The 27,704-nt window shown below is 45.8% G+C and overlaps 1 protein-coding gene across 4 annotated transcripts in view; it reads left to right on the forward strand.

Annotated features, from left to right (window-relative positions):
• The first annotated feature begins 1,837 nt into the window (after positions 1-1,837).
• The window catches only part of baiap2b (BAR/IMD domain containing adaptor protein 2b), a 53,808-nt gene continuing 27,941 nt past the window's right edge, over positions 1,838-27,704 (forward strand). For 3 of the 4 annotated variants that reach the window (XM_034570182.1, XM_034570181.1, XM_034570183.1), the window contains exons 1-3: positions 1,838-2,004; positions 17,349-17,424; positions 21,282-21,368. In XM_034570182.1, the coding sequence (XP_034426073.1) occupies positions 1,930-2,004; positions 17,349-17,424; positions 21,282-21,368 (238 nt within the window). In that variant the 5' untranslated portion in view covers positions 1,838-1,929. The remainder of the gene's footprint in view (positions 2,005-17,348; positions 17,425-21,281; positions 21,369-27,704) is intronic. The other variant, XM_034570184.1, reaches the window with a different exon arrangement.

The raw sequence follows: 27,704 nt of genomic DNA on the forward strand, positions 1-27,704 counted from the left end.
AAGTAGCCCTAGTTTCTAAGATCATTTTCCATTTAAACTTGTGTTCATTGTTTTTATTAAAGAACAGAACAAATCGTTTTATTGAATAAACCTAATAATGATATATTCAAGGTTTGTGACTTTGTATTTTCAAGTCGTCACTTGAAGCCGAGTGAGACGTCCTCAGCCTGATTAACAATCACCGTAGATTCACTTGTGTTTAATCGTGTTTCAAGATGGAGCCTCTGTCTGCAACACAATGCAAGTCCACATCTAATGATGGAAACTCACTGAGGGGATTGAAGCCACAGAGGAGAAGATCGATGAGTTCACTGACAGTGGGAACGCTGATGTTTGTTCCAGGACCAAACCTGCCTGATTGATTTCCACTGAACGGTCGGCAGCTCGGTCTCATCTGCTTCTAATCAGATGTGCCAGTCAAAAGAAAACCTGTGTGTTCAGGGCCGAGCTCTGTTCTCACAGCTGGAGACGTCTCATCCACTTCAGCCCCGTGAAGAAGGTGATGAAGGTGAGGAAGGTGATGAAGGTGATGAAGGTGAAGAAGGTGATGAAGGTGAGGAAGGTGATGAAGGTGATGAAGGTGATGAAGGTGAAGAAGGTGAAGAAGGTGATGAGGGTGAGACCTTCAGTCGTCTTCAGGTTTGTCCTTCGTCTTCAGTCTCCATTCAGAGGCCTTCAGGTAGAGATGTGTGTGGGATCCCTAACCCACCACAGGAAGGAAATGTGGCCCACTCACCCCCCCCCAGAACACCCCCCCCCCCCCCCCAGAGCCCACTCGCACCCCCCAGAGCCCACTCCCCCCCCCAGAGCCCCCCCAGAGCCCACTCACACCCCCCCAGAGCCCCCCCCAGAGCCCACTCACACCCCCCCAGAGCCCACTCACACCCCCCAGAGCCCCCCCAGAGCCCACTCACACCCCCAGAACACCCCCCCCCCAGAGCCCACTCACACCCCCCAGAGCCCACTCACCCCCCCCCAGAGCCCACTCACACCCCCCCGAGCCCACTCACCCCCCCCCCAGAGCCCACTCACACCCCCCCAGAGCCCACTCCCCCCCCCGAGCCCACTCACCCCCCCAAGTGATGGAGCCACAGAACCAGAGCAGGAGACATAAATCAACTTCTATGTAATATTGAAATAAGAGCTTCAGGTTCATGTGAACGTTACAAACCACAGTTCCGGGGATTTGATGTTCAGGTTTATTTAATGGATCTGATCCAGAGTCTGTGGCTCTGATCTTCTGAATGGATGATGAATGGTTGTAGCAGAGGCGGCGTGGGAAGCGCGTGACACCGCGGAGGAGGCGTGGTCAGATGAGATGCTGTGTTGCGTTCACGGGTCACTGTAAAGATCCAAGATTCATGTTCTCCTGTACTTCTGTTCAGGTTTATTAGAATTCATTCATCATAATAAAACAAAGGCAGCTCCTCCAGAGGCAGAGACAAAGACTTTACACTTTAATTAGATATTTATTTATTTATCTATGTACTTAAAATGACAGGAAAAAAAATGTTTGGACCAAAACATTAGACCTCAATGTTCCATACGTCATGTATATATGTTCCATGTCATATATAAGCCATCACAGGATGCAGGTTTATTTTTTATTTAATTGCAACCTGTAAATTTGTTCACATAATACTAAGTGAACTCAGGAGGTTTTCGGTTTTCGGTTGGACTCCTCACACGTCCTCCACAAGCCTCGTCCTTTCTATCGGTCTCATCCAGCAGCAGCTTTATTTCCCGGTGTCCGTGAAGGCAGCAGCGCCCCTGTCCTCCCTGGGTCCGCCCCTGCTCCAGCGGCTGTGTGTGGGGGGGCGCAGCGCGGATATAAAACACGGCCCCACGGTCTCAGCTCGTGTCAGAACAGCTGATCTCGGAACAGCTCCAGACTCAGAGGAGCCGCTTCCTGCAGGAAAACCTCCGTCTATGGTTGAGAACGACGCTCCAGCAAGGATGTCCCGGACCGACGAGGTGCACCGCATCACGGAGAACGTGTACAAGGTGAGACGGTTCGATTCCCTGCGTGAGGAGCAGCTGCTGCAGCGGCAGAGACTCACACAGGTTCACTTTGACTGTCCCTGTGTCCGAGGACATGTGATGAGTCTCTGACTCAGATCAGCTGCTTGGTTCTGAAGTTTAGTCCGTTACTCGTCTGTGTTCCTCAGAACACGGACAGAGAATAACTTGGGTCTGAAACTGTCTGAATGTGAATCTGTTTATTATCAGATGTCACCTGAGTCAGAATTCAACCTTCTAACTCCAACTGCAGCAGTTTGACACGAAGCAGCAGCTCAGGAGATGATTGGTTGATTCTCTGTCCCAGGTTATATTATTTATTTGCAGTGACACTGTGAGTTGTTATATTTTCTTTTACTGGGACCAGACCAGCTCCTGAGCTCCTGAGCTCCTGGTCCCTCGGGCAGTCCAGTATGAATCATGCCCCCAGAGGAACTTCCTGCAGGGAGTAGATGAAGCCCACATCACAGCTGCTGCAGTGGAGGTGGATCCCACTGGGACCTGCTATCTGCATTGTGGGCTCACGATTGTCGACAGTAGCTTCATGTAGATTTCCTTTGTGTTGGTGCACTTGTGAAAGAAAACTATAACTTCGTGGACCGAGTGCATCTGTGGAAATATCTGTGTTCTTTGTGTTAACGGGTCAGAGAGGTCAGGGTTGTAGTCGCAGGTCGTTGGCTCAGGTCAGAGGAAGCGAAGGAAACATGAACAGATATTCTTGGGAAACCCACTGAACGGACAAACACTCGGTGGCTTCGTTGTTGTTTCCACAACAAAGCTCCTCTTCATCACACTGGGCCCAGCGGTTGTGGAGGAGGAGGAGGAGGAGGAGGGAGGTGTTACTCCTCAGATTCACTGCACTCAGGGCGGCTCTCCAGACGAGCTCGATTTCAGCAGCAGAGGAACGACAAGGGTTTTCCTTCATGTGAGGAAACCTGTCACTGTTCCACACGCCTCGGCACAAACTCACGCTTGGAGAGAGGCAGAGCGTCTAAAAGCTTCTGCTACAGCCGAGGTGTCGGTGGAGGCAGGAGGAGAAGGTCATGTGTGTTCCCTGAGCCACATGGACTCTTCAGGTCAGCAGGAGTTCATGGTGACAGACTGAAGACGCTGGAGCATAACATGAGAGTTTAGGGTGGTTGGTTCAGATTGAGTCAAATTGCTGAGATGAGAAAGATCTTATGAGGATCAACGATGCACGAGGAGTCGATGCTGTGACCTGTGGGAGGTTCTGTTGGAATGATAATAGATGGAGCTGCAGAGAGGAGGAGGAAGAGGAGGAGGAAGAGGAGGAGGAGGAGAAGGAGGAGGAGGAAGAAGAAGATGTGTGGAAAAGTCCTTTTGTTGAATGTAAATCATCAAAAACTGATGAATCACAAGGTCAATTATCAAAATATGACGTCCAGTTTCTGGTTCCAGCTTCCCTGAGAACATGTGATGAGCATGTTTCATTATCCTAGACTCCAAATTATTAATATCATTTTTAATAAGAAATAAGAAATGACCTTTGCATGCAGCTTCATTTAACCCCCCCCCCCGAAGGGAGCAGGGTGTTGGTGGGAAAACACTCTGCTGAAGAATGAAAATGCCGCCGTGGGGTTTCTTCCTGTCATCAGCAGGGCACATCATTAAGGAGTCAGCAGGAGGAGCAGGAGGAGCAGGAGGAGCAGGGCGCTGGAGCTCGCTGCTGCACTGCCTGACGAGATGTTTGTGAACCGATCCGATGAGCAGCGCTGCGTGTGAATCTGTGTTTAGAGAAAGTATCGGATCTTTATTAATTCATTAAAGCAGCAGAAGAAGAAGAGGTGACGACTCCACACAGTACTGAGAGCTCAAATACACACAGTACTGAGAGCTCAAATACTCACAGTACTGAGAGCTCAAATACTCACAGTACTGAGAGCTCAAATACACACAGTACTGAGAGCTCAAATACACACAGTACTGAGAGCTCAAATACACACACTACTGAGAGCTCAAATACACACAGTACTGAGAGCTCAAATACTCCCAGTACTGAGAGCTCAAATACTCCCAGTACTGAGAGCTCAAATACTCCCAGTACTGAGAGCTCAAATACACACTGTATTGAGAGCTCAAATACACACACTACTGAGAGCTCAAATACACACACTACTGAGAGCTCAAATACACACAGTACTGAGAGCTCAAATACACACTGTACTGAGAGCTCAAATACACACAGTACTGGGAGCTCAAATACACACTGTACTGAGAGCTCAAATACACACTGTACTGAGAGCTCAAATACTCACAGTACTGAGAGCTCAAATACACACGGTACTGAGAGCACAAATACTCACGGTACTGAGAGCTCAAATACACACTGTACTGACAGCTCAAATACACACAGTACTGGGAGCTAAATACACACAGTACTGAGAGCTCAAATACACACAGTACTGAGAGCTAAATACACACAGTACCGAGAGCTCAAATACACACAGTACTGAGAGCTCAAATACACACTGTACTGAGAGCTCAAATACACACTGTACTGAGAGCTCAAATACTCACAGTACTGAGAGCTCAAATACACACAGTACTGAGAGCACAAATACTCACGGTACTGAGAGCTCAAATACACACTGTACTGACAGCTCAAATACACACAGTACTGGGAGCTCAAATACTCACTGTACTGAGAGCACAAATACTCACTGTACTGGGAGCTAAATACACACAGTACTGAGAGCTCAAATACACACAGTACTGAGAGCTAAATACACACAGTACCGAGAGCTCAAATACACACAGTACTGAGAGCTCAAATACACACAGTACTGAGAGCTCAAATACTCATAGGATTTAGGTATAAAACGTTTTCCAAAACTTGTCATGAAGTATCCAGTTTTCAGTTTTTGTGTTTTTCCGAGAACGACTTTTCGCAAAATTTTAAACCACAGCACTGCTCTGGCGCCATCAACAGGTAAAATGCTATTGAATCAGAGACGGTTCATAAAAATTGACGCAGACTCTGGATCCAGAAAGTGAAGCCAATGTGGAGGTGCCTGAAACCTGTGTTCTCCTAAACGACCAGCAGGGGGCGACTCCACTGGTTGTTTCTGTAGAAGTCTATGGCTGTTTCCGAAACCGCCCACTCACGATGAAACGAGTTGTTTTCTGTTTAACGAAACAGAGTTTAGTTTGTTCCTGGGTTCGTTAGCTGTGAGTCAGAACTGGATCGTTCTCCCAGTGACCTGCTGCTGGTCTCAGGTTCTGAGCTCGATGAGCTGACCTGGGTTCAGTCCTCCAGAGGCTCCACATGTTGGTTTCCTGTGTTTGTTCGACTCTTTGCTGCCAGAAAAAAAACAACTCAAACTCAAGAGTAGACGACCACAGTGTGTGTGTGTGTGTGTGTGTGTGTGTGTGTGTGTGTGTGTGAGATAATATCTGTAAAGTAACCTCAGAACATGCAGATGGTGATGACGGGAATCCACCTGTCATCACCAGTGAGTTGAAACGTGCACGCAGATGAGTTCATCACACACTGTGGATAAACTGTTTCCTCAGGTTGTTGTGGCTGCTGAACAAACACCATCTGCATGTTTGCTCAGGAGCGTAGTCAGCCGAGCGTTGAAATCCCAACAGCGCTGCAGGCTCCGTTTGTAGAGAGAAGCTCGAGTGTCAGGGCGAGGCTGTGAGGTAGTGTGATGGGGGGGGGAGTGGATTATATCACATGGTCAATTGAATTCAATTCAATCTGGGGGAAACGGCCGATATGTTGTGGTGTCCGGTGTAGACGGTGTAAACTCTGTCCTCCTTTGTTGTGCACGGTTTACAGTCCGACTCGTTCCTCTTACTGCACGAGTCGGATGTTTCTCCACTCAAGAAGAAGTGCTTATCGAACCATAACCACTTCCTTCAGCTGCAGATGTAGATACAACCACGGTTAACGTTTCCTCATTGAGTTGTTGAAAATCAGAATATTTCTGTTTGTCAGTGATTAATAGTTGTGAACAGACTTTGAGCAGAAAAGGTCAGAATGTAGATTGAGTTTTTCCTTCAGGCTCAGTTTGTTTCTGTGGAACGTTCAGTTCAATCAATTCATGTCAGAGAGCAGCTAAATCATATTGTTGTTTGCTTTGTTACTGAAGCTGTATATTCAAGTGTCTCTGCTACACAATGTAATGTTGTCACCGTATCAATACACTTCAGTTTACGGCCAGCGAGTGTCCTCGAGTGATTGGACCCACGAAGGCTTCTGTAAATATTGTCATCATTTCAACTCCCACCTCCGCAAGACACGAGGCTGTGGTGCTCATGTGAAGCCAAACTGTGTTCTCCAGAGAAGGATCCTCTTCCAATGTGTAGGGGGGGCTGTGAGTAATACTGAACACTTGATCCACACAGTCACACGACGACAATCTGTTCACGTTCTCCTTCCCTCAAGAGCCTTTTCACTTCTTTCACCAGTGAACAAAACAATTGAGAATTACAGTCAACAGTAGATTTCTTCTCAAACACGTTCCAGCGTTTTACAGTGTTTCATTAGATTTTTAAGGATATTGTTATCCGGTGTCATCAGTGGGTTGTGTGAGCAGCAGCTCAGGTGATGAGCTGCAGGTGAGAGGCTGCTGTGGGAAACCTCCTCCTCTTCCACACTGAGAAGATGCTGTGCCGCATGTGGAACCTCGTTCAGCTGCGATCAGGCAGATTGAGCTGCTCTGGTAGAGTTGTGTTCATGTTCATTTGAGGTTAAGCCTCTCGGCTCTGTGATAATATGAGGGGAACATATTGAATCCAAGGCAGGATTTCTCCAGTATTATTGGTCCGTCTCTGATTAGTCACACTGCGTTCACCTCCATTGTCTGTGTCCAGAGCGACACTGTTTGCTTTGTGCTTCTGTCCGCTGCAGGAAACCGTAGCTCCTCGAGCTGCAGGCTTTGTTCTGGCTCCGTGACTTGTTACTGATCTTTAGGCAACAACAGGGTTCGTGAGTGTCGCCGTCTGAAAGTGTTGTGAGGTGTATGATTGTGTTATGTAAAAGGGGATCAGTGCAGGGCTGCAGCGATGCAGTCATGCACTTTAATAAGCGTTAGTGTTGAATTGAATCACTCGTATTGCTGATCCCACTGAAAATGAGCTCTGCAGCTCTTTTGGTTTTAAAGCTGTGGCTCCGTCAAGTGGCTCCAATGAATCTGAGACCATTTTCAGACGTGAGCTCCAGGAAACGTCCGGTCGATATGTTTGGACTTTTTCTGGAGCTCTAGTTTCATCTGAACAAAGAATGTAATCCTAACCCGCTGCAAGAGTTTAATCTTGTACTTTTGTGAGTAATGGTTTTCTGTAGTGAGACTTGTCCTTCACACGGTGGATCAGCCTCTGAAACACAGATTTCCACAGATGAGTCAGCAGCTCATCTGTTTTCTGATGCAAGGTTGAATCGACAATGAACTGTGTGTGAATTTTCGAAGATGGCCACTGCTCCTTTTTGTATTTGTATTATGGTAATTTAAATATCTCCTATTCACTGCTGCCACGGATTCTCCTTATTTTCCAACTGATATTTGAAAGTCAGATACACAGAATCTAGGTTTAAATACATAGATAATCTTTATCTCTCCCATGAGTGACCAACTAATAACTAGTTACAGTTTGGGACCAGTCACAGGCCGGGCCCTGCGCCAGCATCCAGCAGGCTGCAGATCAGTGCAGGTGCTATTCCTTCATTTAGTTTTGACCAACTGCTCTGTCATGACACAGCTTTCATAGCTGTCGGACAAGATGTTGGCCTCTGCTGCGTGTGCAGTACGTCAGCAGCCTTCACCACATCGTTAAGTTTTCTAACTGGAGCTGCAGGGAGATCGGGGAGGAGAGGGAGAGGAAGAGGGAGAGGGAGAGGAAGAGGAAGAGGAGAGGCAGGGATCTTGGCAGAGGATGAAAGGAAAGTTACTGAGACGGAGGAAAAAACTGAATAAATGGAAAACGAGACAAGAGTGAGGATCCAGTGTTGTCTGACTCTAATTAGACTGAAATTAAGAAGTGTGTGTGTGTGTGTGTGTGTGTTCTGGGATTTAAAGCTGAAACACACCATTATTTCACATTCATATATTGTCGTTGCCAAAATTACATTTTTATTTTAAGATCCTGGCCGTGCCAGTGATAATTTAAGACCCTGTTCATATAAACATGTTTGTGTGATCACATGTTCCTTCATGTTCACGTGTGTAAAATGGAAACTGGTTCTGTAGCATGACTGAGTCACTCTGAACGATGACGCTCACATGGCGACGCCGGAGACTCCTCCCTCCCTCCCATCACCTCCTCGCTCACACCTCGCCCACCGATCCAGCAGCTTTCCTGTGGTACGAGTCGAACGTGAGGGGAATAGTGATGGGTTGCCCTGACACGGGGGGGGGAATTCCAGCACTGCCATATATGGTGCCGGAAGTGCCCCCTCCTCTCCCGTCTCCTTCTGAAGCTGCATCTGTGGAATAGGGGGCGCTGACTCTGCCTCTGCTCGCCTGCACACAGATAAGAGCTCATCTGAAAGGGAAATTGGCTACACACACACACACACACACACACACACACACACACACACACACACACACACACTGAATTTCCATCTCCAGAGGGCGTCGAAGCAGTGCAGCTTTAGCGCGGTGATTGTCACACTGACTGAGCAGAAGCAAATAATTCTGGGAAGCAGAATAATGAGGGACAGCAGCAAATCAGTGATGGACATAATGTATATTCATCAGCTCATCACTTCCACGTATAACATACTACAGATTCTGCAGTGGGGATTCCTGACGGCTGTTTTCACATTGGCATCAGTCTCCTCTGCTTCCTGTGCACAATGCGTCTGCACACGCACTTGATATGTTTGGGTGTTTATGTCGTAGCAGCAGGTCAATGATGAGACTGTGAAATGAGAAGAGTTTGCAGACTCGGCTGCAGACATGGTTCTGACCCAAGCCCCTCACCGTCTCAACAGCATATTCAGTATTAATGTAGATGTTCAAAGGTCTCATGGCTGTGGAGTCTTCTACCTGTGGAGGGATTCATGTAATCAGGCCTCTTCCCTCGGATTCAATTACAGAACAATTATCAAATAACAAAACCTAAACATGCCTCAGTGTAGTTTACACTAAAATATTTCCATGTATAAAGTTAAATGGTTAGTTTATACGTATACTAATAAACTGTATAGCATGTTTCAAATCATCACAATTAGCAAGACAACAAATCGACAGTCAACAGTTAAACAGTTTCCTCACTTCCCTGTAGTCCTGGTCCCTGCAGCAGTGAAAGTATCTGCCTGAGGATCCCACGCAGCACAAAAGGTTAATACGGGATTAAAAGATCTAAAATATAATCTTGGTCCAGGCCGTGCAGCGGCTGAAAGGTGATCAACAATATCTTTAAAATCAATTCTAAAACAATAAGTATACAGTGTTCCAACCTGTCCTCTGAATGACCCTTAGTCGTTGAAATACATGACTATAAATCCTGTAAATTCAGCAGGTCATTCATGGCCTGTGTCACAATGTTGAAATACTTAAGTTTTAGGTGCAGTTTCTTGGTCAGTGACCAAACGCTCCACTAGATTTACATTTAATATACTTTTTGTCATTTACTAAAACTTTCTTCTTGCAGTAAACGTTCGTCTCAGCCACAAACTAATCTTTCCTCCATTCGACTTGATGAGTGTAAAATATAAAATAGTGAGTTTGCATTTACAAGTAGGAAGAGTTCCTCCTGGTATTTAGTTTGTTCGATGATTCCCCCCCGACGACCTGTTTGTGTGAAGCCACGTGGAGCTGCAGGCGTCTGACCCTGCAGGCGTCTGCACCAACGAGCTGCTCCCAGTAATAAACAGGTTTAACTCCGACTCTGACATGTAACTTCATCTGAACATGAGAGAAAATCAGCTTTTTCTGTTACATATTTAAACTTTGACATGAATTCCTAACATCAGGATCATAAGGTTTCACTTCAGGTTCATTTCGATTTGCAACAAGCAGATTTATAAATCTTGAAATAGAGACGGTTTAACTTCTGTTTAGATGATCTTATGTTCATAATCCACAGAGGAGAGACTAATGCAAACGGAGTGAAGCTGTCGGCAGCTGCTGTGAACTGTTTGGAAAGTTTTAGTTCGAGGTCATGGGAATAAAACCACTTCTGGTTTATCAGGAGAAGTTTGTGATGAAACTCAGATTGGAGTGAAACAGTCGTGCACGTGGACTCAAACCACAGAACTGAGTAAGATGAAGCTGGAAATGACAGAATTTATAACCAAGTTACTCTTTGGACAATTAGTGGGACTGTTTCAATGACCCATGTTAATAACACAATGTTTGTGTAGATGAAATGGATTTACAATGTTTTAGTTCTTAGATGAAGAAGTGATCAGTTGCTTACGACTTGTGTGTTTGTTCAGGACGTTACTATGATGGAAAACAACATCGTGTGTTGACGCCAAATTGCTTCTGTGCTCGGAGTCAGCGTGTGAGTGATGAGTGTTTGTGTAGCAGCTGACACCCGTGGAGAAGTTGGAGCGTTGTGGCAGGTTATGAAGAGGGGACGTCATGTGTGCGACACACACACACACACACACACACACACACACGGTTAAACCTGATGACAAGGGGTCACCTTCACTTGTGAGCAGCAGCCAAACACACCTCAGCACTGCGCAGGACCTCAGCGTTTCCATGGCTACCACCTAGAGTAAATGACCTTTCACGTGTGTGTGTGTGTGTGTGCTCGTTAGGACCTTTCCCAGCATTACCACTGACCCTGTGGGGACCAGTGGACCTCATGGAGACCAAAGCTCGATGCTACTGAGGCAGAACCTCCTTTCTGAGGTCCTGGTTAGTGTTCGGGGTCAGATGTGAGTTGTGGTGAGGTTAGTAGGACAGGGTTAGGGGGTTAGGGTAAGACATGAGTCGGTCATGGTCAAGTTTAGAGACGAGGTTTATCTGTCCACAATGAATGGAAGTCAATGCAAAGTCCTAATAAGTCGTTTTTAATCTGGTTGACCTTCACATCCCAGCCACAGATCACACACGTCTGCAGTAAAAGGCTGAACTTCAGTTATCGACTCTCAAAGTGTTGACTCTGTGGTGATTACTCTCCAGAGACTGTTTATTCTCTTCATGTGATACTGTGTGTGTGTGTGTGTGTGTGTGTGTGTGAGACCTTTAAGGTCATTCTTTGAAATGAACATAATACCGTTACAGCCAGTTGTTTCCCAACCAGTCCAGAGGAGGTTTTCAGTCTGCATTTTATTCTGTGAATACTGACTGTAGAAATATGAATCGATTGCTTGAGGCCACATTTTCTGTCTCCACCTGATCTGCCCCCCCCCTCACTGGGATTGTCAGGTCCCTAGCTGGTTAATCTGTTTGGCATCGAGCGGCGCAGCGGGGTCTAATGGTGCCACATGGCCGGCTCAGCTTTACTCTAATTTACGCCCCAACATGATATGAACCTGCTGCTGTTTATGTGGGCTGTGACTCACCCTTCACACTCATCTCCTGCCGCCAACTGAGAGACACACACACACACACACACACACACCACACACCACACACACACACACACACACACGGTCTGCCTCCTCTACAGCATTGTGGCAGAGCCAGCTAGGTCACTATGTTCTTAATGCTGCTTGTTATCTTACCTTTGTTCTCTCACTTGTTAAACTGTGAGTGTACTTATCTGTGTGGGAAGTAACTACAGGGTAATACATGAACTCAAGTGGAAACATTACACCAAGGAGACGACGCATTGTTCTGCTATTTAACATATTGTACTTCTTACGCTACATTTACCTGAATGCTGGTTCATTTTCAGACCGTCACCTGATGTCTTCCTCCTTTCTGACGTCTGAATACACCTCTAGCTTTCATTATCACTTACAGAGGAACGTGTGTGTGTGCATCCTCCGGTTCCATTATTAATAGCTTGTATAAGCACTGGCTCCGTTCCACATCACTCATCTGTCATGGGACACGGGTCCATCTGCAGCCATGTTTCTCTGATGGATGGAACTTGGTGCTGCTACGTACTCGCTCTCCTCTCGTTAGCCTCTTGTTGTGGCCGCGGTGGTCGAGTAAAACGTAATAACTCCATAAACCCACCTGTCCAAGTCTCTACCAAGATTAACTGTATTATATTAACTTCTAAGTGTGTCTAGATTCTGCCTCCTGCTGCACTAGTATCTAACTCAAACACTAACAATTCCAGCTCAATTTGGAGATTGAAAAAAATGACAATATAATTCCCTCTGCCAATAGGTAGGAATAAAGGCCTCTATCTATGGAGGATAAAACTGATGAAATGCTTTGTCTTATAAAAACACAAACTGTACAGATGAATGAATTCTGAAAAACAAGCACAGGCCCTCATCTCTCCTGCAGAAACCGATGCTACATGGCAGCCAGTAGTGTCTGCCAGCACAGTGAACAGCTACACACAGAGGAACACACACATGAGCAGTAACTGACTCCAACAGAATTATGTTCCAGAGTTATGTTTATAATCACACACACACACACACACACACACACACACACACACACACGTGCACAGTTTCATACACTGCCGCTTCCAGGACCAACATCTGCTTCTGGGACCAGCGAGACACTGAGAAGCTTTTCTTATCCATGTGTGGATGAATATCTCAGATGCTGGCCAGAGCAGCGAGGTGTCAGTGGGAGATGCTGGACTGTGCTTCCACTCCTGTGTGAGACGCCAGGTGGATATTCATGTGCTTCCAACCCCCCCCCCCCCCCCCCCCCCCCCCCCCCACCCACCCACCCACCTGGAAGGCTCAGTGAGACTGGCTGCTCAGGTTTTATTGTAGAGCTAAAAATATAAATGTTACTGTTTGGTCAGTGAAGTGTCAGTCAGGTGGTGCAGTGGGAAGCACAGTACAGCAGGAAGGTTCCCATGTTCGAGTTTGCATGTTCTACCTGAGTCTGTGTGGGTTTCCTCCGGCTTCCTCCCACAGTCCAAACACACGTTAATTGGAATTAGACTAATTGGAGTCTTCAAATTGTCCGTAGGTGTGAACAACTCGTCAGGGTTGAAATCATCAAACAAACAAAATACGAGGAGAAACTCTTCCTACTTGTAAATACCTCACATATCACTGTAGATGCATTTAAACTGTCGTGTCTCATAGAACTAGATCCTAGTTGTTTGTATAATATTTCTATCTTCCCTGAGATCAGTGATAAGCTTCATGGTCGATCTCACATGATTCAGTGATTATCTCCATCTGTTCCTGTCTGAGAGCAAAGATGTAAACAAACGTTTGACACTGAACGTGTGTGATAAGTTGATAGAAGCAGTGAATCGTCTGTGGATAGAGAATCAAACTGAGATCAGTTGTTTCTATCATGGTTTCAATCTGAATGACTGTGTCCACACAGCAGAAGATAACGAACAGCTGGTTATTCTGCTGGTATTTGGCTTCCAGATAGAATTCAGTGGCGATTGTCTCAGATGAAGCACGTTCATAAAAAGCCTTTTCACAACACGGCAACGTGACGAGACAATCCGTGCATTGTAATCGAGTGCTGGCACTTAATTGGTGAAGGTGATTAGCGAGTCAATTAAAACCCATGACCGAGGCACACGGGCAAAGTGAGACAAAGACGCCTGTGCTCGGTAATCCCCCTCATTTCCCGTGCACTCACTCAAATATGGTCTTTCATTCAGTGGAATGCTAATCAGCCTCCGTCCCTGTAGCCGGAGGAACGAGCTCAACTGATTGAGTGCGGATTAAGACAGGGCCAAGTTAATGATCCTATTAAACTATTCCCTAAACCGTGTTGGCGTAGTGACGAAGGAGAAACTCAGGAATTAGTTCAACATCTGCATGATTGACACGTGAAGTTTGTCTACACTAAAGTTTGTTTAAACTGTAAAATATCGAACCTTAAAAACATTTCTTCATCCTAAGGGTTTGTTTACATCTTAGAAATCATTGCTAATATCGTTATCACAGTGTTTCCCTGATTGTATTCAATGTGTGGTGGTAGTAGGTAAATAAGAGAAGTTCTCACATATGAGAAAACTGGATTAATGCCACTTGTGAAACTTTGAGGAAACAATGAGTCCTGACTGTCCGCGTGGACGGTAACAACTTTATGGACGCTAGTGTGAGGGAATGAGGCAAATGGCACCGCAGCCGCTCCACAAGGCAACTTATATTATTATGAGAGGTGCAAATTCTTTTTTGGTTCATTATGAAACTGTGGCTGGACAAATTAGAACCCGGCAGATATCCACAGTCTAGATCATTAATGGGAAACACTGGGTTTCAGAAAAGTTGACCTCCCTAATATCGGTATCAGCGTTGGGTTTTATTTATCACATCATGTCTGACTCGTTTTGGTGAGGTTAGAGAACGAGCGTCCAACCTCAGCTCCTGCTCTTCCTCCAGCTTGTTCCAGTGTGTTTGCTCACGTCTGTGTAACATCGGAAACACTCAAAGTATTTCCACAGCACTCGCACCACCTCAGTGGAGGAATGCGATACATGAGGCTGGACCTGTACGACAGAGATTACATAACCACACCTCACTGGCATGGAAACACTCACCAGCACATGCACACACCTCGTCCCAGAGTCTTCGCCCAGTCCTCTGTTTATTTAGACATGAGACACTTCTTCTATTTTGATTCTTTTGTTGATGGTTCCTCTCCTGCTGCCAAGCGGTGGAGCAGCCGTGACGACTGCTGCCGCTGCTGGAGCGTTTCCACCGACTGGGTTTGTTCAGCAGCCGACAGCTTACGTAACAGAAAATGCACCCAGAGATGGAAGAGAGGGGCGAGAGGGAACCGGGGTATAAATAGGTTTGTTTGTCCCCAGAATGCACAAAGAAACGCTGCTTCTTTTCATGTGTGTGTGTGTCTGTGTGTGTCTGTGTGTGTCTGTGTGCTGATTGTGACACCAGACTTTGTGTCAATACAGCAATGCAAGAGAAATCTCCCCATAAATCCACAGCAGGGCGCTTTTGATTAATAATACAAACAGTTTTCAATCTAGAAATGACCTCAAATCAACTTCAGCCTGAAATAAATCTGGTCTGATGTGTTTATTATCAGTTTTAACTCATGTTCCACTCTGCTTCCTGACCCAAGCACCTTTTAGAGCTCTCCCCTCGCCGGGCACTCAGCCCTGTTTCATCCCGTCCTACTTTTGTACTTTTCTGAAGTCATGGCGAAGTTTGTGTACCAAGGTGGCAGTTGTGCGTCAGCCGGCAGCCATTAGCAGGCCCTCCTCGTAGCGGGCGGTCACGAAACGATGTGTCTGCCACTCCCAGATATAACCTCTTCTCCTTCTGCCTCATCCTTCCGTTCTCTCCATCCCTCTGTGTGTTCGTCCAGCTGTAACCTTTTTAAACTTAAAGACACAAGTTTCCCTCTCGTTCTGAAGAAAGTCACAGCTCGTCTTCTCAAACGTGTGGTTCTAGACGCCCGAGCGACTCCAACACGCGTTGCTGCACTAGTCAGTTACATTAACTATTTAACTAATTCATTATTGTCTCTCTAACAGGCTGTTTCTCCCTCTGGCATATAGGTTCACTTAATTAAGGCAAAAATGTTGGTGTTCTTGGTTTATGATGTTATTACTGTTTCCAGGGGTCTTTATTTAAAGGACATATTTATTTAAAAGACATATTTGTCCCATCGACCCAAGAACTGTTCCTCTTTTGTGCAGCAGTTGCAGGAAACTAACTAGAAGTGGATTGTGAAACACTAATAATTTGGATTTGCTGTTCCCTTAAAGGTCAGCGCTGCTAAGAGCGCTTACTGTTCACCAAAGAACAAGGTTTGTGGTGATTTCCTTCAAGCAAATCCACTTATCACAGGGATTTCACCATTTTAAGTCCTAGTTTCAGCAGGTTGTCATTAGTATTTAAAAGCTGCTTAGTTGTTGCACTGTTAAATCTCTGCTGTTGAGTCTTTTCTTGGATCCCCCCCTGTCTCCCACTCATCCCTTCACCTTTCTGTCTGATTCCATCATCTGAAACATCCAGTCGTTTCAAAGATGGGAAAGAAAGTCGGGGGGGGGGGGGGAGAAGTGCTGCGTTTTAAATTGCCGGCTTTTTGCTGAAGATGCAGCAGAAATGAAAGAGCAGCTTGGACTGAGGGGGAGGCTGAGTCAGTGCAGAGACGGACACGACAGTAAAACTCATTATACGTTTGTCCACTTGTTACCGAGGACTCCTCTGCTTGTTGTGTGTTTCTGGATGTGGACACACTCCACTGCCTGTGCTCGCTGGGACAACTGTCACAAAGGACGCTGGTTGGAACTTATTGCATTAATTGTGTGTGTGTGTCACGTATCAGGGTCATACAGACTCTTATCGCCATCATATTTAACCACGTGGATATTTTTATGTTTCAACCTTGTCAGTTTCTTTGTTGGTTGGTTTGTAAACAACATGATGGTGGAATGATGCATTATGGGTATGAGTCAGAGAAGAAACCAGATGGGTGCAGATCTGGATCCAGGACTTTTAAAATCATTTTCTGCTCTTTTGTCACTTGTGTTTTTTGTTTTGTTTTTTGACATTTTCACAGATTTTCCAGGAAATAATTCATGGATCTAGATGAAAAAACTTGGGCACATGTAGGAAACTCTCTATGGTGTGTGAGAGTTGGTGTTACTTGATTGATTTTAAGGGGATTATTGGGCCTTGGCAGATTTATGCTGTACTGCCATCCCAGTGGGTTTTATTTGTTATAATTTGAGATGCGTGTACGTCTCTCAGATTTGATGACGCTTTAGATGCCACCGGAGATAAGTGAGAACATGTTTTATCGTTTTCTGGTGACCTGACCCTTTAAAAAAAAAAAAAGCAATTAGCAGAAACAGTGTGTCAGAGTCGGGTGAATGTTGGGATGGAAGGAAACAGTTCAGGTCTGCTGCTGAGCCGAGGGAGGCAGCAGCCAAAACCAGGTTTTATTTTAATGGAGACAGCAGGGGAGGTGAGAGGAAACAGTTTATACACACACACACACACACACACACACACACACACACACACCCAGTGACATGTTCTCTCTCTTTCTTTCTTTACGTCCTTCTTTTCATCTCAGTTTTTGTCCATGTTTCATCCTCCCTGTTTTCACCGTGAGCTCGAAACGCTGCACTCCTCTTCCTCCTTGTTGGCTCAGCCGGCTGTGTGTGTGTGTGAGAGTGTGTGTGTGTGTGTGTGTGTGTTCATGCCCTAGTAAAGAGTGGTGGTCTGTCACTGTAGCTCATTTCAGTGCTTCTACAGAGTCTCTCCTGCCTCTTCACTAACCTAACGTGCTGTGTTTCTGTCTTTGCAGTCCATCATGGAGCAGTTCAACCCCTGCTTGAGGAACTTCATAGCCATGGGGAAAAGCTACGAGAAGGCGCTCACCAGTGAGTACACCGACCCTCTCTTGTTCTCTCTTTCTGTCCCTCGTCCTTTGTCCTGTGTCCTTTCTTCTGTGTCCAGTAGTTCAGGCAGAGGAGCAAATGACCCACCACCTCCTCTGCTGCTGCTTTTACATCCTCTCGATTTGTAATAACGACACAGATAATCAGAATTTTGCTAGTTTTGTGGACGTCTCCATCGAGTCCTTACTCCTTTTAAAGCTTTGAACTTGAAGCTAGTAGAGACATTACTCAACAACTATTTGATGCCCAAATTTGAAGATCTTTCCAGAAGATTTGATGACACTCTTGGGTTGACGTCATCTGATTAATCCTCTGTGACGACGTCCACGTCCACATGTCTTCCTCCCTGCTCTCTGGCACCAGTCCATCAATCCTAAATGTCCGCCTCTACTGTGCGTCCCTTGTCCTTTTGCTTTTTTCGGCTGGCATGTAGCGCTGACATGTTTGCGGGGTCGTGCGTGCGTGTGTGTGCAAGTGAGAGAAAGACGGAGCGATTGAGATATACATGCAGCACTCGTTCAAGGTTAAAGTCAAAATCACTGGAAATGTCTTGGGGAGCAAAGTGGAGCAGAAGCCAATGAGAAGTGGAACAGGAGGAGTCTGGAGAATAGCGGCGCTTCCCGTGGGGCAGAGGAAAGGAAACGAACGGCACTGGTATCCAGGACAAGTCCCGGTAAAATATAAAAAACAGGAAGAGTTAAAGGAAAAGTCTGAGAAAGTAACATTCACCAACACGGGGATGTGAATCTGACATATACTTTTATCACAGTTTTAAAGTATCTCCTGCAGCTTAATGGTGTTTCTCTGATATTTAATGCTGATAGATTTGGCCGGGAACGCTCTCCGCGTTGCCATGTACACTTCCTCAGATAAGACGAGCCTCCGAGCACGTGCAGCTCATTTATTGATAAGAAAAGCTCTTCTTCACCCGGTTCTTACGTGTCGTGCTTCAGGGAGGATGTTATCGGGAGCAGATATCTCCAGTGATGCTGTGTGCATGTGTTGAGCACTGCTCTCTCGTGCGTGTTTGGAGTGGAAATGCAGGAAAGACTCTGCAACCTGCAAGACCAATAAAAAGAGGCCTTACTCCAGTCTGAGAGATAAGACTAAAAATAGCCCTGTGACTCCCTGAGTGGGGATTACACTTCATCAGTGCCAGAGCGGAGCAGGGCACCCAGTGAGCATCTATTGTGACTGGAAGAATGCCAGTGCATCCTCTGGAAGTGGAACTGGGGCGGCAGGTTCGCATCCCGGGGGACTGTGAAGAGATGTGATGTCACTGAGGGACGAAGGAAGCTGATGTTTGTTCTGATTGGACCGTGTGTCTGTGGATGTGATGAGGTTCAGTGCTGCGGGGGGGGGGCAGAGAGGAGCTGAGAGGCTACATGTGTGAATGGAGAGAGCCCAGTAGGAAGTGATGTGGGAGGTTGAAGGTCAGAAGACGTCGAGGTTAGAACTTGGTCACGTTTGGTTTAGAGAGAAATCTCGATCGCACAGAACTGATGTTATGTCAATTTAAATGATTATATTTCAATCATGGGATCCACTAAAATATTTATTATCCGACAACCTGTTTCTTCATACTACTTGTTGGCTATTTTTCTATAAACGTATTGCAGATCACAACTTCCCAAAGTGCAACGTTTTTTAAAATGCCAGATATTTAATAAAAAATGGTATAAGTTAGCAAAAAGCAGCAAATCCTCACATTTGAGATTTTGTGTATTATTTATAACGTCACTGTCAGAACAGCCATGAGACTTTAAAACTTTCAGCCCAGTTTGAGCGTTTGAAGTGTTTGGCCTACAAATCCTCTGATCCATGTTCAGGGAATGTGGAGGTTGTGGAAACTCGATGTGTAAGAACACATTCAGATCACCGGTCTCGGCTGATTTAGACCTTCTGTCTTGTTGATGTTTTATTGTCGCTGACGCTCTGTATCGGCTTCATATCACTGTTCTTATCCTGTTTGCAGCCAGACCCTCCTCCTCCTGCTTCTGTCACTTTTCAGCCAGCAGACGAGCGAATGTCTCCTCGAGCTAATCCTGCCTCACCTGGCTCCTCGCTCCTCCTGCTTCAGATTTCTCTGGACATTGATTTAATGATCCGAGCTCCCCCGGCCGTCTTAGCCTCATCTCCATCGTCTCCCTCTCTCAAACCCTCATATCCCACCTAGGCTTAACTCGGGCTTAAACAAGCCAGGGAAGGCTCCTCTCTCCGTCTTATATTAAAGATGGTTGCATATAAAGATCTTTCAGGTCAGAAGTCAATCTCAAACGGCCTTTCTTCAAAATTGCATTTCTTCAATATCTTTACAAAGGGGAGAGACGGCGTCTTCTTTCAGAACCATAACTTGCATCGTAGCCGGTTTTCTTCAGTGTTTCTTTGGACGTCACGGTAACAAAAACAACTTTACGAACTTGAACTCAGAATAGATTCCCATAGTTTCCATGTGCAGATATAAATACTATATTCTTAGTTCTCTGGCAGTTCAATGCACAAACACCCGTCAACATCAGCTGCCCTGTAATAAACCCTCATCCATCTCCTGACGGGACAAGTGTCCTCTGTCATCATGGCGTCAGTCTCTGTGTAGCTGACCTCTGACCTGCTTGAACCCACCTGTGCTGCTGCTTGGGGTCGTCTTGTCTCAGTGTCTGAAGCCTGAGTCTCAGCCGGTGTCTCATTTGTCTGTGTGACGATGCTCCTCACAGAATAATGGATGGAATACAGTATTTGAATTGCAGAGTGCTTTAACGTAAAGGCTGTGGAAGGTGTCAGATTCAGATCATGTAAATGCATAGAGATATTTAGCCATGTAAACAGTTAAGTGTAAAATCTCACTTTTCTTAATACTTATTATTCCCAGTACTGAATCCACATCTGTTCATATCAGACCTGCTGTTAGTTGCTCCAAATACTGGGGGTCCTGATCAGAACTATAAGGTGGATCAGCTTGAAATATTTATAATAATAATAACATGAGAGATGACCTGGAAACTTTCAACTGTAACTGATAATAGCAAAAAGCCAGATCATTGATCGTGAGTTCTCATGACTGTGCATTGACGGTGTTGAAGTCCACTTGAATGGGACCATGTTCAGATGTAAGAATTCAGACCCCTCATTAATTCAGATGTGCTGTCTCACGGATCTTTGACTTCCTGGTCCGTGTTTCACTGTCTCGCACTCAGGCAGCCTCTTGTTTTAAAGATATGTCGGTGACGACCCGTCACAGAGTCGGGCTTCTTTCTCCAGCGCTCTCCCACAGAGCGTGGCCTTCAGGAAAGATACTCATAGATTTAATGTTAATGGTATAATTCACAGCTGCTGACATTAGTCATCTTGACAGGTGATGGTGTGGCAGCTGGAAACTCGACTCTTTTGTACATTGCTATTTTGAATAAAATAAAAAGAGGCTATTAGGTTCAGATAAAAAGAAATTCTACATTTTTTTACCAAACTAGAATCCGAGCCGACATGGAAGAGGCTTCAGGAAACAGTTCTTATGAAGCCAGAAGTTTGGAGGTGGATTTAACACTTGGATGTATGGGCAAGTAGGAAAAGGTTTCTCTGTCATTCGGGTGATTCATTGTGAAAAGGTTGTGTCCTCGTTAACTCTTGTTGCTTGAGACTAGTCTCCATAGTTTTCTCTGTTTCCTTGTAGTTGCCTCCATAGAGCTTTTTCTTTTCCTGCCTGGTTTCCATTTCCGCCTGTGGCTCTTTATTTCCCATGCCCAACCTTACCTCTCTGGGGGGCTGTCGGGGAGGGGAGCTGAAGAAGACGTAATTTCAACTCCGCACCCTTGATCTGATGCCCAATGCTTCCATGTTTCCAGGTGTCACATATGCTGCAAAGGGCTACTTCGACGCTCTGGTGCGGATGGGCGAGATGGCCAGCGAAAGTCAAGGCTCTAAGGATCTTGGTGAGTCCTTGTAGTGGCTGTAGCGCCCCTGGTGGGGTGGAGGGGGGTTGCACAAGCAGATGATGGATGGGACGGCTCGTGCTGTTGAGCAGAAGCAGCTGATGACCGACCTGAAACTGGACACACACACACACACACACACACACACACACACACACACACACACACACACACACACACACACACACACACACACACACACACACATAAACCTTTTACCTACAGTTATTCATTTACAATTTAAACGGATGATTAGTCTTTATTTTGCTGCACTTGGAGATTATTTGATGTATTATTACCTCTAATTAATTTTGTCAGACACATTATGATCTATGAATTATATTCTTCACAGCTTCCCCCTTTTTGTTCATTTCTTATGTCCCTTATATAAATGAAAAATAAAATCTCTCCTCTTGTTTTATATTTCACCACAATGGTCTAAATCCTCTATATATTTACTCTGTTAATTAAAATCCTTCTCATTTAAATGCAGTTGTCAGCAGGATGTGATGTAATGTAGTTTCCCAGCTCGCTCAGCCTCACACAGCGTGTCGTCTGGTTTCAGTTGGATCAGCTCTGGTTCTGCTCGACGTAGACTAGAACCTCTTAGTGGTAATTTGCCTGGGCTGAGAACCGATGGCCCGTTTCCAGCAGGTACACAGGTGAGAACAGCTGTTTGCAGCAGGACAAACCGACTTGTTGTCGCGCTCTGTGCAAAGTTGCGTCACAGTTGCAGACCCAGTCGCCCGCGGGGGAGTGTGAGGAGCCTGCGTTAGTTCTGGATCACTGCGACCTCTTCATTCCTTTACCCTGATGCGAGTTAAGATAGCAGGCAGGGACTGAAAGAGCGGAGGGGGGGAGCGATGGAGGGAGCGGGGAAAACCGTGGATCAGAGGAGGATATAAAAGCTGCATCCATTATTAATGGAGAGACCTTTTCTGGTGCTCCCCCACACTTCTTCACGAGCGTCATCATTTTACTGTCTCCTCCTGTGTCTAAGTAGAGTTTGTGTTCCACCTCTAACTTTGAATGGAGAATAGCTCATTGTCCATTCAGCTTCAGCTCCACAGTGACTTTGTTCCTACGTGGTACATCTATACTTCCTGTTATAATTATAATCCTGCACTTTTAATGAGCCTATGAATCATCTTAAACATTCAATTATTAAAATCGACCTCTTAAGTAAAAGTCTTTGTACACCAGTGGTGTCATGCGTCTGAAAACCCGGGTTGTAAAAAGTAATTACTCCTCTGTGTTCTGCAGATGTTCAGAACTTCAAAAATCATTTCCTCCATTTCTTGGCTTCTGGAAAAATGCCTCAACTTTATATTCATTACTGAACTTTATGTTTCTCTACAGTTCAGTATGTACTTGCAATTATGTAATGCTTATTTTTGCTTTTAGTCAGTGTGCAAGATGTTTTGCACATCACAGTGATCATCCATCTGCACATCCCCTGCTTTCATATTATCTGTTGTGCATGACTGTGCATCCACAGTCTGTTGTCTACATGCGTGTTGGGGTCGCCTGTTTCGTGTTCCTCTTTGATTTCTCCTGCTGGCAGCCATGACTCAGCAGCCGCTCAACTCAACAGAACCTCCCTCCGCCTCCAATGAAAGAACTGGGCTGTGCAGAATGGATTGATGCCCTCTGCTCATATCAGCAGGGCTCGCAGCAGCTGGGCTCTGTGCAGAATAAAAGGGGGGGGGGGAATGACAATCTTATTGCCTTGCAAGTGCTTCAGCATATTCCATTACTTGTGTTGAGCTTCACAGCCTCAGTAAATTACCTGAGAGAAATGCAAAGTGAGGGGAGAAAATGGAGGATTCTTAAATCATGACTTCAGGTTAAATCATAACTTCAGGTTGGACCCGTCGTCAGTCTGTAGGACTGAGTGTAAAACAGGCAAATGAATCCATGCGTCACAATGCGTCTCACACATGGTGTATTTATTTAAGGTGAGGATTATGTCTCTCTGGGGAACAATAACTAACGAGGCGTCCTCTGAACCCAGCAGCGAAGCATCCCAGGCATCTTTTAAAGACTTCCCTACCCGTGTTTCCTTACCAGTAATAATAATGAGAATAATTAATACAGAAACTTTATCATAATCTGATTAAATGTGCACCTGGGGATTCTCCGGATGGTTTAAAGTATATTGGTCCGAAGAGATGAAAAAAGAGGTGATAGATCTCGGGAGGTGACGATGAGAGGTCAGGGAACAAGAGTTGTGTGTTTGTTTGTGTGCAGTTGTGCATTTGCTCTGCAGCCACGTGTCTCTAACTGTGACATGGACCACAGAGTTGTGTGTGTGTGTGTGTGTGTTGTCAGGGATGATTATTCACCCTGGACTTTACCTCACTCTTCATAATTGATGGGTTGTAAAATCGGCCAACTTGTAATCGTTCATTTAATTGGGTTTTGCGGAGGAGGAACATTTCTGGGTGTGACGGAGCTGATTTAACATCACCGGAGTCTAAACTGCTTGATCGCTGAGTGAGTTCTGTCAGAAAGACTCTGCACCTCAGACTGAAACCATCCTGTTGATCACAGCATTACGCTGGAGAATCACAGCGTTGAATCAGAATCCAGAAGAACTGAGCAACATGTAAAGTTATAGATTTCTTAAAGAGGTATGTCACCGCGAGTCGTTTGTTTATAGGATACCGATGGGTCAGTTTGAAGGTCGGGGTGTATTCTGTGAAGTACAATAAGATATAGATCGATACCCTTCCCTCTGAGTCAGGAGCTCTGCCTGCAGCAGTTGAGCAAAGTAAACATAGCTGTGGAGATACGAGGATTCATGAGGTTTGGAGTTTGATTTCATTTCCTTTTTCAGCCATTATACAAAGTGTCTCATTTTATAGGCAAGAGAAAGGTATTGAAATATTGTTAATCTCGTTAAAGGCCTTTTTAAGTTGTAGCTTTCATTGATTTAAGGGTCTATGATGGGGAACGTCAGAGACACTTCATTAATAAGACACTGCTCTAATGAATAGTGTTCGTATCACACATCTGTAGAGTAGGTAGATGCTCAAGAATTAATTCCACCTATTAAAAGTAATTTTGTGTGTGTGACTTTACAAACAGCAGCAGAGATAAGAACCGTTTATTGGTAGATTTAAGGTGGACACACACACACACACACACACACACACACACACACACACACACACAGATCACGTGCTGTTTACTGAACAAACACACTCATGCCAACTCAAACTGACTAATTGATAACAAGAATAACACAACATGATTATCTTCCACATTTGTAGCCTGAGATAAACTGTCCCTCATGTCCTCATGGAGACACAATGTGTGGACAGTGGTGTCCTTCATGAGCTGATGCCACGTGATGCCTCTGAGAGCTCGGAACAGGAAGTGAGTCCTCACTCTGTTTCATCCAGTTCATCTTAATTTACCTGATGCTCTGGGAACAAGTGCTCTGCAGCATGAGTCTGTGCAGAGAGCAGATACTCCATGACTGCAGAGTGTCATCCCACTCCTCCACTCATCCTCTCCTCCTCTCCTCCTCCTCCTCCTCCCTCACTACGGCTCTCAGTGTCTGCGAACGCCCCCACATTAACGTGGGAGCGCAGGCAGCCCTGGGAGAACACGCCGACACTGCACACACTTCTAAAAATAGATGAAACGAAGAGCCTCGACAGGAGCCGCGCCGAAGGAGGAGAGCCGGAGAGCGATGCTCGGTGCGCAGCCCAAACATGGTGACGGTGATGTCAGCGCGGCCGAAAAGCGTCTTTCTTCCGAGGACCACATATGGAGATGGAGGAGGGGAAAGCATAGGAAGCTCCTGCAGTTCCGGTTCCCCCCCCTCCGACCAAATAAGGGCTCCACCATTCAAAAGACTGTGGGCAGGGGTGGTACTCACTCATGTCTGCGCTCTGGTACACAAACCTGCAGCACAGGCACAAAGGAACGCATCCATCTTGACTTTGTTTTATATAATCTGTGGAGGGTTTTATTATCAGCACATTCTAGATCCAAACCCGGCTCTTCTGCCTGTTACACGTTCTGTTCCCACACCTGCAGCTGCTGCTCTGCATCCCTGCACAGCTGCAGCATCACCGCAGGTTTATATTCAAGAGGAGGAAACACCTCGACACATTCTTTTAGTTTTACCTCTAGATTCAGACATGCGACATATTCATCTTCATTCCTAAACTTATTTCTGCAGATCTAAATATTTCCTGCTTTGCGTGACCATGACAAAATGAACATGGTGTCACCACTTATTTTATGCTGCGTTTTTGGCTCTAATTTAATCTTTCTTCCATCTCATCTCTCTCCCAGATATTCCCATTGCCAGGGGCTGAGCACGCTTAAGCATAACATCCATCTCATTAAAACAATTTAAGGTTAATTCAGACGGACAAATTTGAGGTCCGGGACACAATTACCCTTTGGATTAATGAATTCAGCAACATGATTTAGAGGCGTGTTGCCCTTCAGGGCTTCTTCCTCCACGTTAGCCAACGTACTGTGAGGAGATATCTGAAATGAGGACGAGCTCCGATGCAGGCTGTGGGACCACGGACTCGACTAGTTAACAGCGGGGGAGACTAGTTCTGACACATCAAAAAGACAAGACAACTGCTCTCATCAGCAGATTTGACTGTATAGCTTCCTTTTTATAACTCGTACTCTGTGCGGAGGAGAAGTGGTTTGAATCCCCTGCAGCAGAGATGAGTTGAGAATGAAAGTAATAATGAAAACTCATAAACAGGGGCCGAGAGGCCACGTCCCTGATACGTGTGACTGGTACTTTGCTGAGTCACTGAGCATCTCTTAGGGAAATTCAACCGCAGTATTTGCTCGTGTTTACCCTCAGAATGTGTCTCGCTTGAAATATCACACCCCAGTTTGGGGATAACACCCCCCCCCCCCGTGACCCTCTGTTTTTCTGAGCCCATAAAGGCTGAATTTCCCCAGAGCTTCAACACTAATCTGAATTCAGCCACTGTTCAGTCTGCGTAGAGGGAAACTGCAGCGAGAGCTTTTCCTTTCTACCCCGTCGCGCCCCCACCCCCCCCACCCCCACGCCTTCTTATCACACCATCAGTTATTTTACTCCCACGCTCGTTATCTTACAGGGAATTATTTCTGCTCATTTCCAACCTTTAAAATGATTGACTGCAGCATTTTGAGTCACCAGTTGATGACGAGTCTTGGAGGTATTATTGGAGTTGAGACTTAATTGAGCTACGTGACGACAAACTGGTGACGTGTTGTCAAAGCACTGGATGATGGAGTCTTTTGAATTGAGGTTTGAGGTATAAATTATAAAGGAGCTTTTATTTAACGGCAGGATTCCGGTTTATTCTTGCCTGAAGGTCGCGGGCACCGCATGTCCTTTGGAACCTGCTTCGGAACCAATCGGTTGAGCTGCCGTGAAGGGAACTTTGGCCGGGGGGTGCAGTTTGCTCCGCCTTAGGGGCTCTGGTGTATAGAGGGGAACCTGACGGGGGCAGTAGAGCGACCACTGGAGGAATGTGGGCCAGCAAGAGGTTGCCCCCTGTGGCAATCTCTCAATCTATCACATATTTTAATTTCCCTCCAGGGTCAACTTACTATTTCTTCACCAAAACCCAAGTGGCCAGATGTGAGACGTCAGCTCTCGTTCGCCTGCTCGCACGTCATCAGAACAGCTTCGCTCCCCCGATTTAGCTCTCGCTCACTGTTTCTTCCTTTTAAGAAAGTCCTTGTTCTCGAGTCACCCCAGGAAGTGAGCGAGGCTGCAGGAAACAGAGGAAGTAATGAAGAGAGGGAAGGTGACACCAAAAGCAACTTGTTCCCGGCTCATTAGAAGCTTCCAGACGGTCTCTGGTCAAATCTAAACTCTGCTGCCAACAGAGCATCAGCGCTTTGATCGCTCTCACTCGTCCTTCATGTCTCCACCACCTGTCTCTTCACCTGACTCCAGTTCATGTTTCTGTCTCCAGTGTCACATTCTGCTGCAGTTTGAAATCAGCCGACCTGTCACCAGAGAACCACACATCTTTATTGGTGCCATTTAAAGTCTAAAAAGAAAAGGAGGAGGCGTCGTGTTAAAATTAGCTAATTAATGTAATAGGGAGTTAATGTGGCTTAATAATGTGCTGGACTCCACAAAATGTCCTTGAGGTGTCTCATTGTCCTCGACGTGGGGAATCAGCCAAACTGTGACTTAATGATTCTCATGTGAAGTCCGGACTCAGATCAGATCTGAGTGATGCTGCTGATCCTCCAGGGAGCACACATGCAAACATACAGACCTCCTGTCTGTGGTAGTAAAACCCAGGAGACAACAGTCAGGAAATGACGGATTGAAAAGCTGGT

The sequence above is a fragment of the Hippoglossus hippoglossus genome, chromosome 19, assembly GCF_009819705.1.
Source record: "Hippoglossus hippoglossus isolate fHipHip1 chromosome 19, fHipHip1.pri, whole genome shotgun sequence".
Taxonomy (NCBI): Eukaryota; Metazoa; Chordata; class Actinopteri; order Pleuronectiformes; family Pleuronectidae; genus Hippoglossus; species Hippoglossus hippoglossus.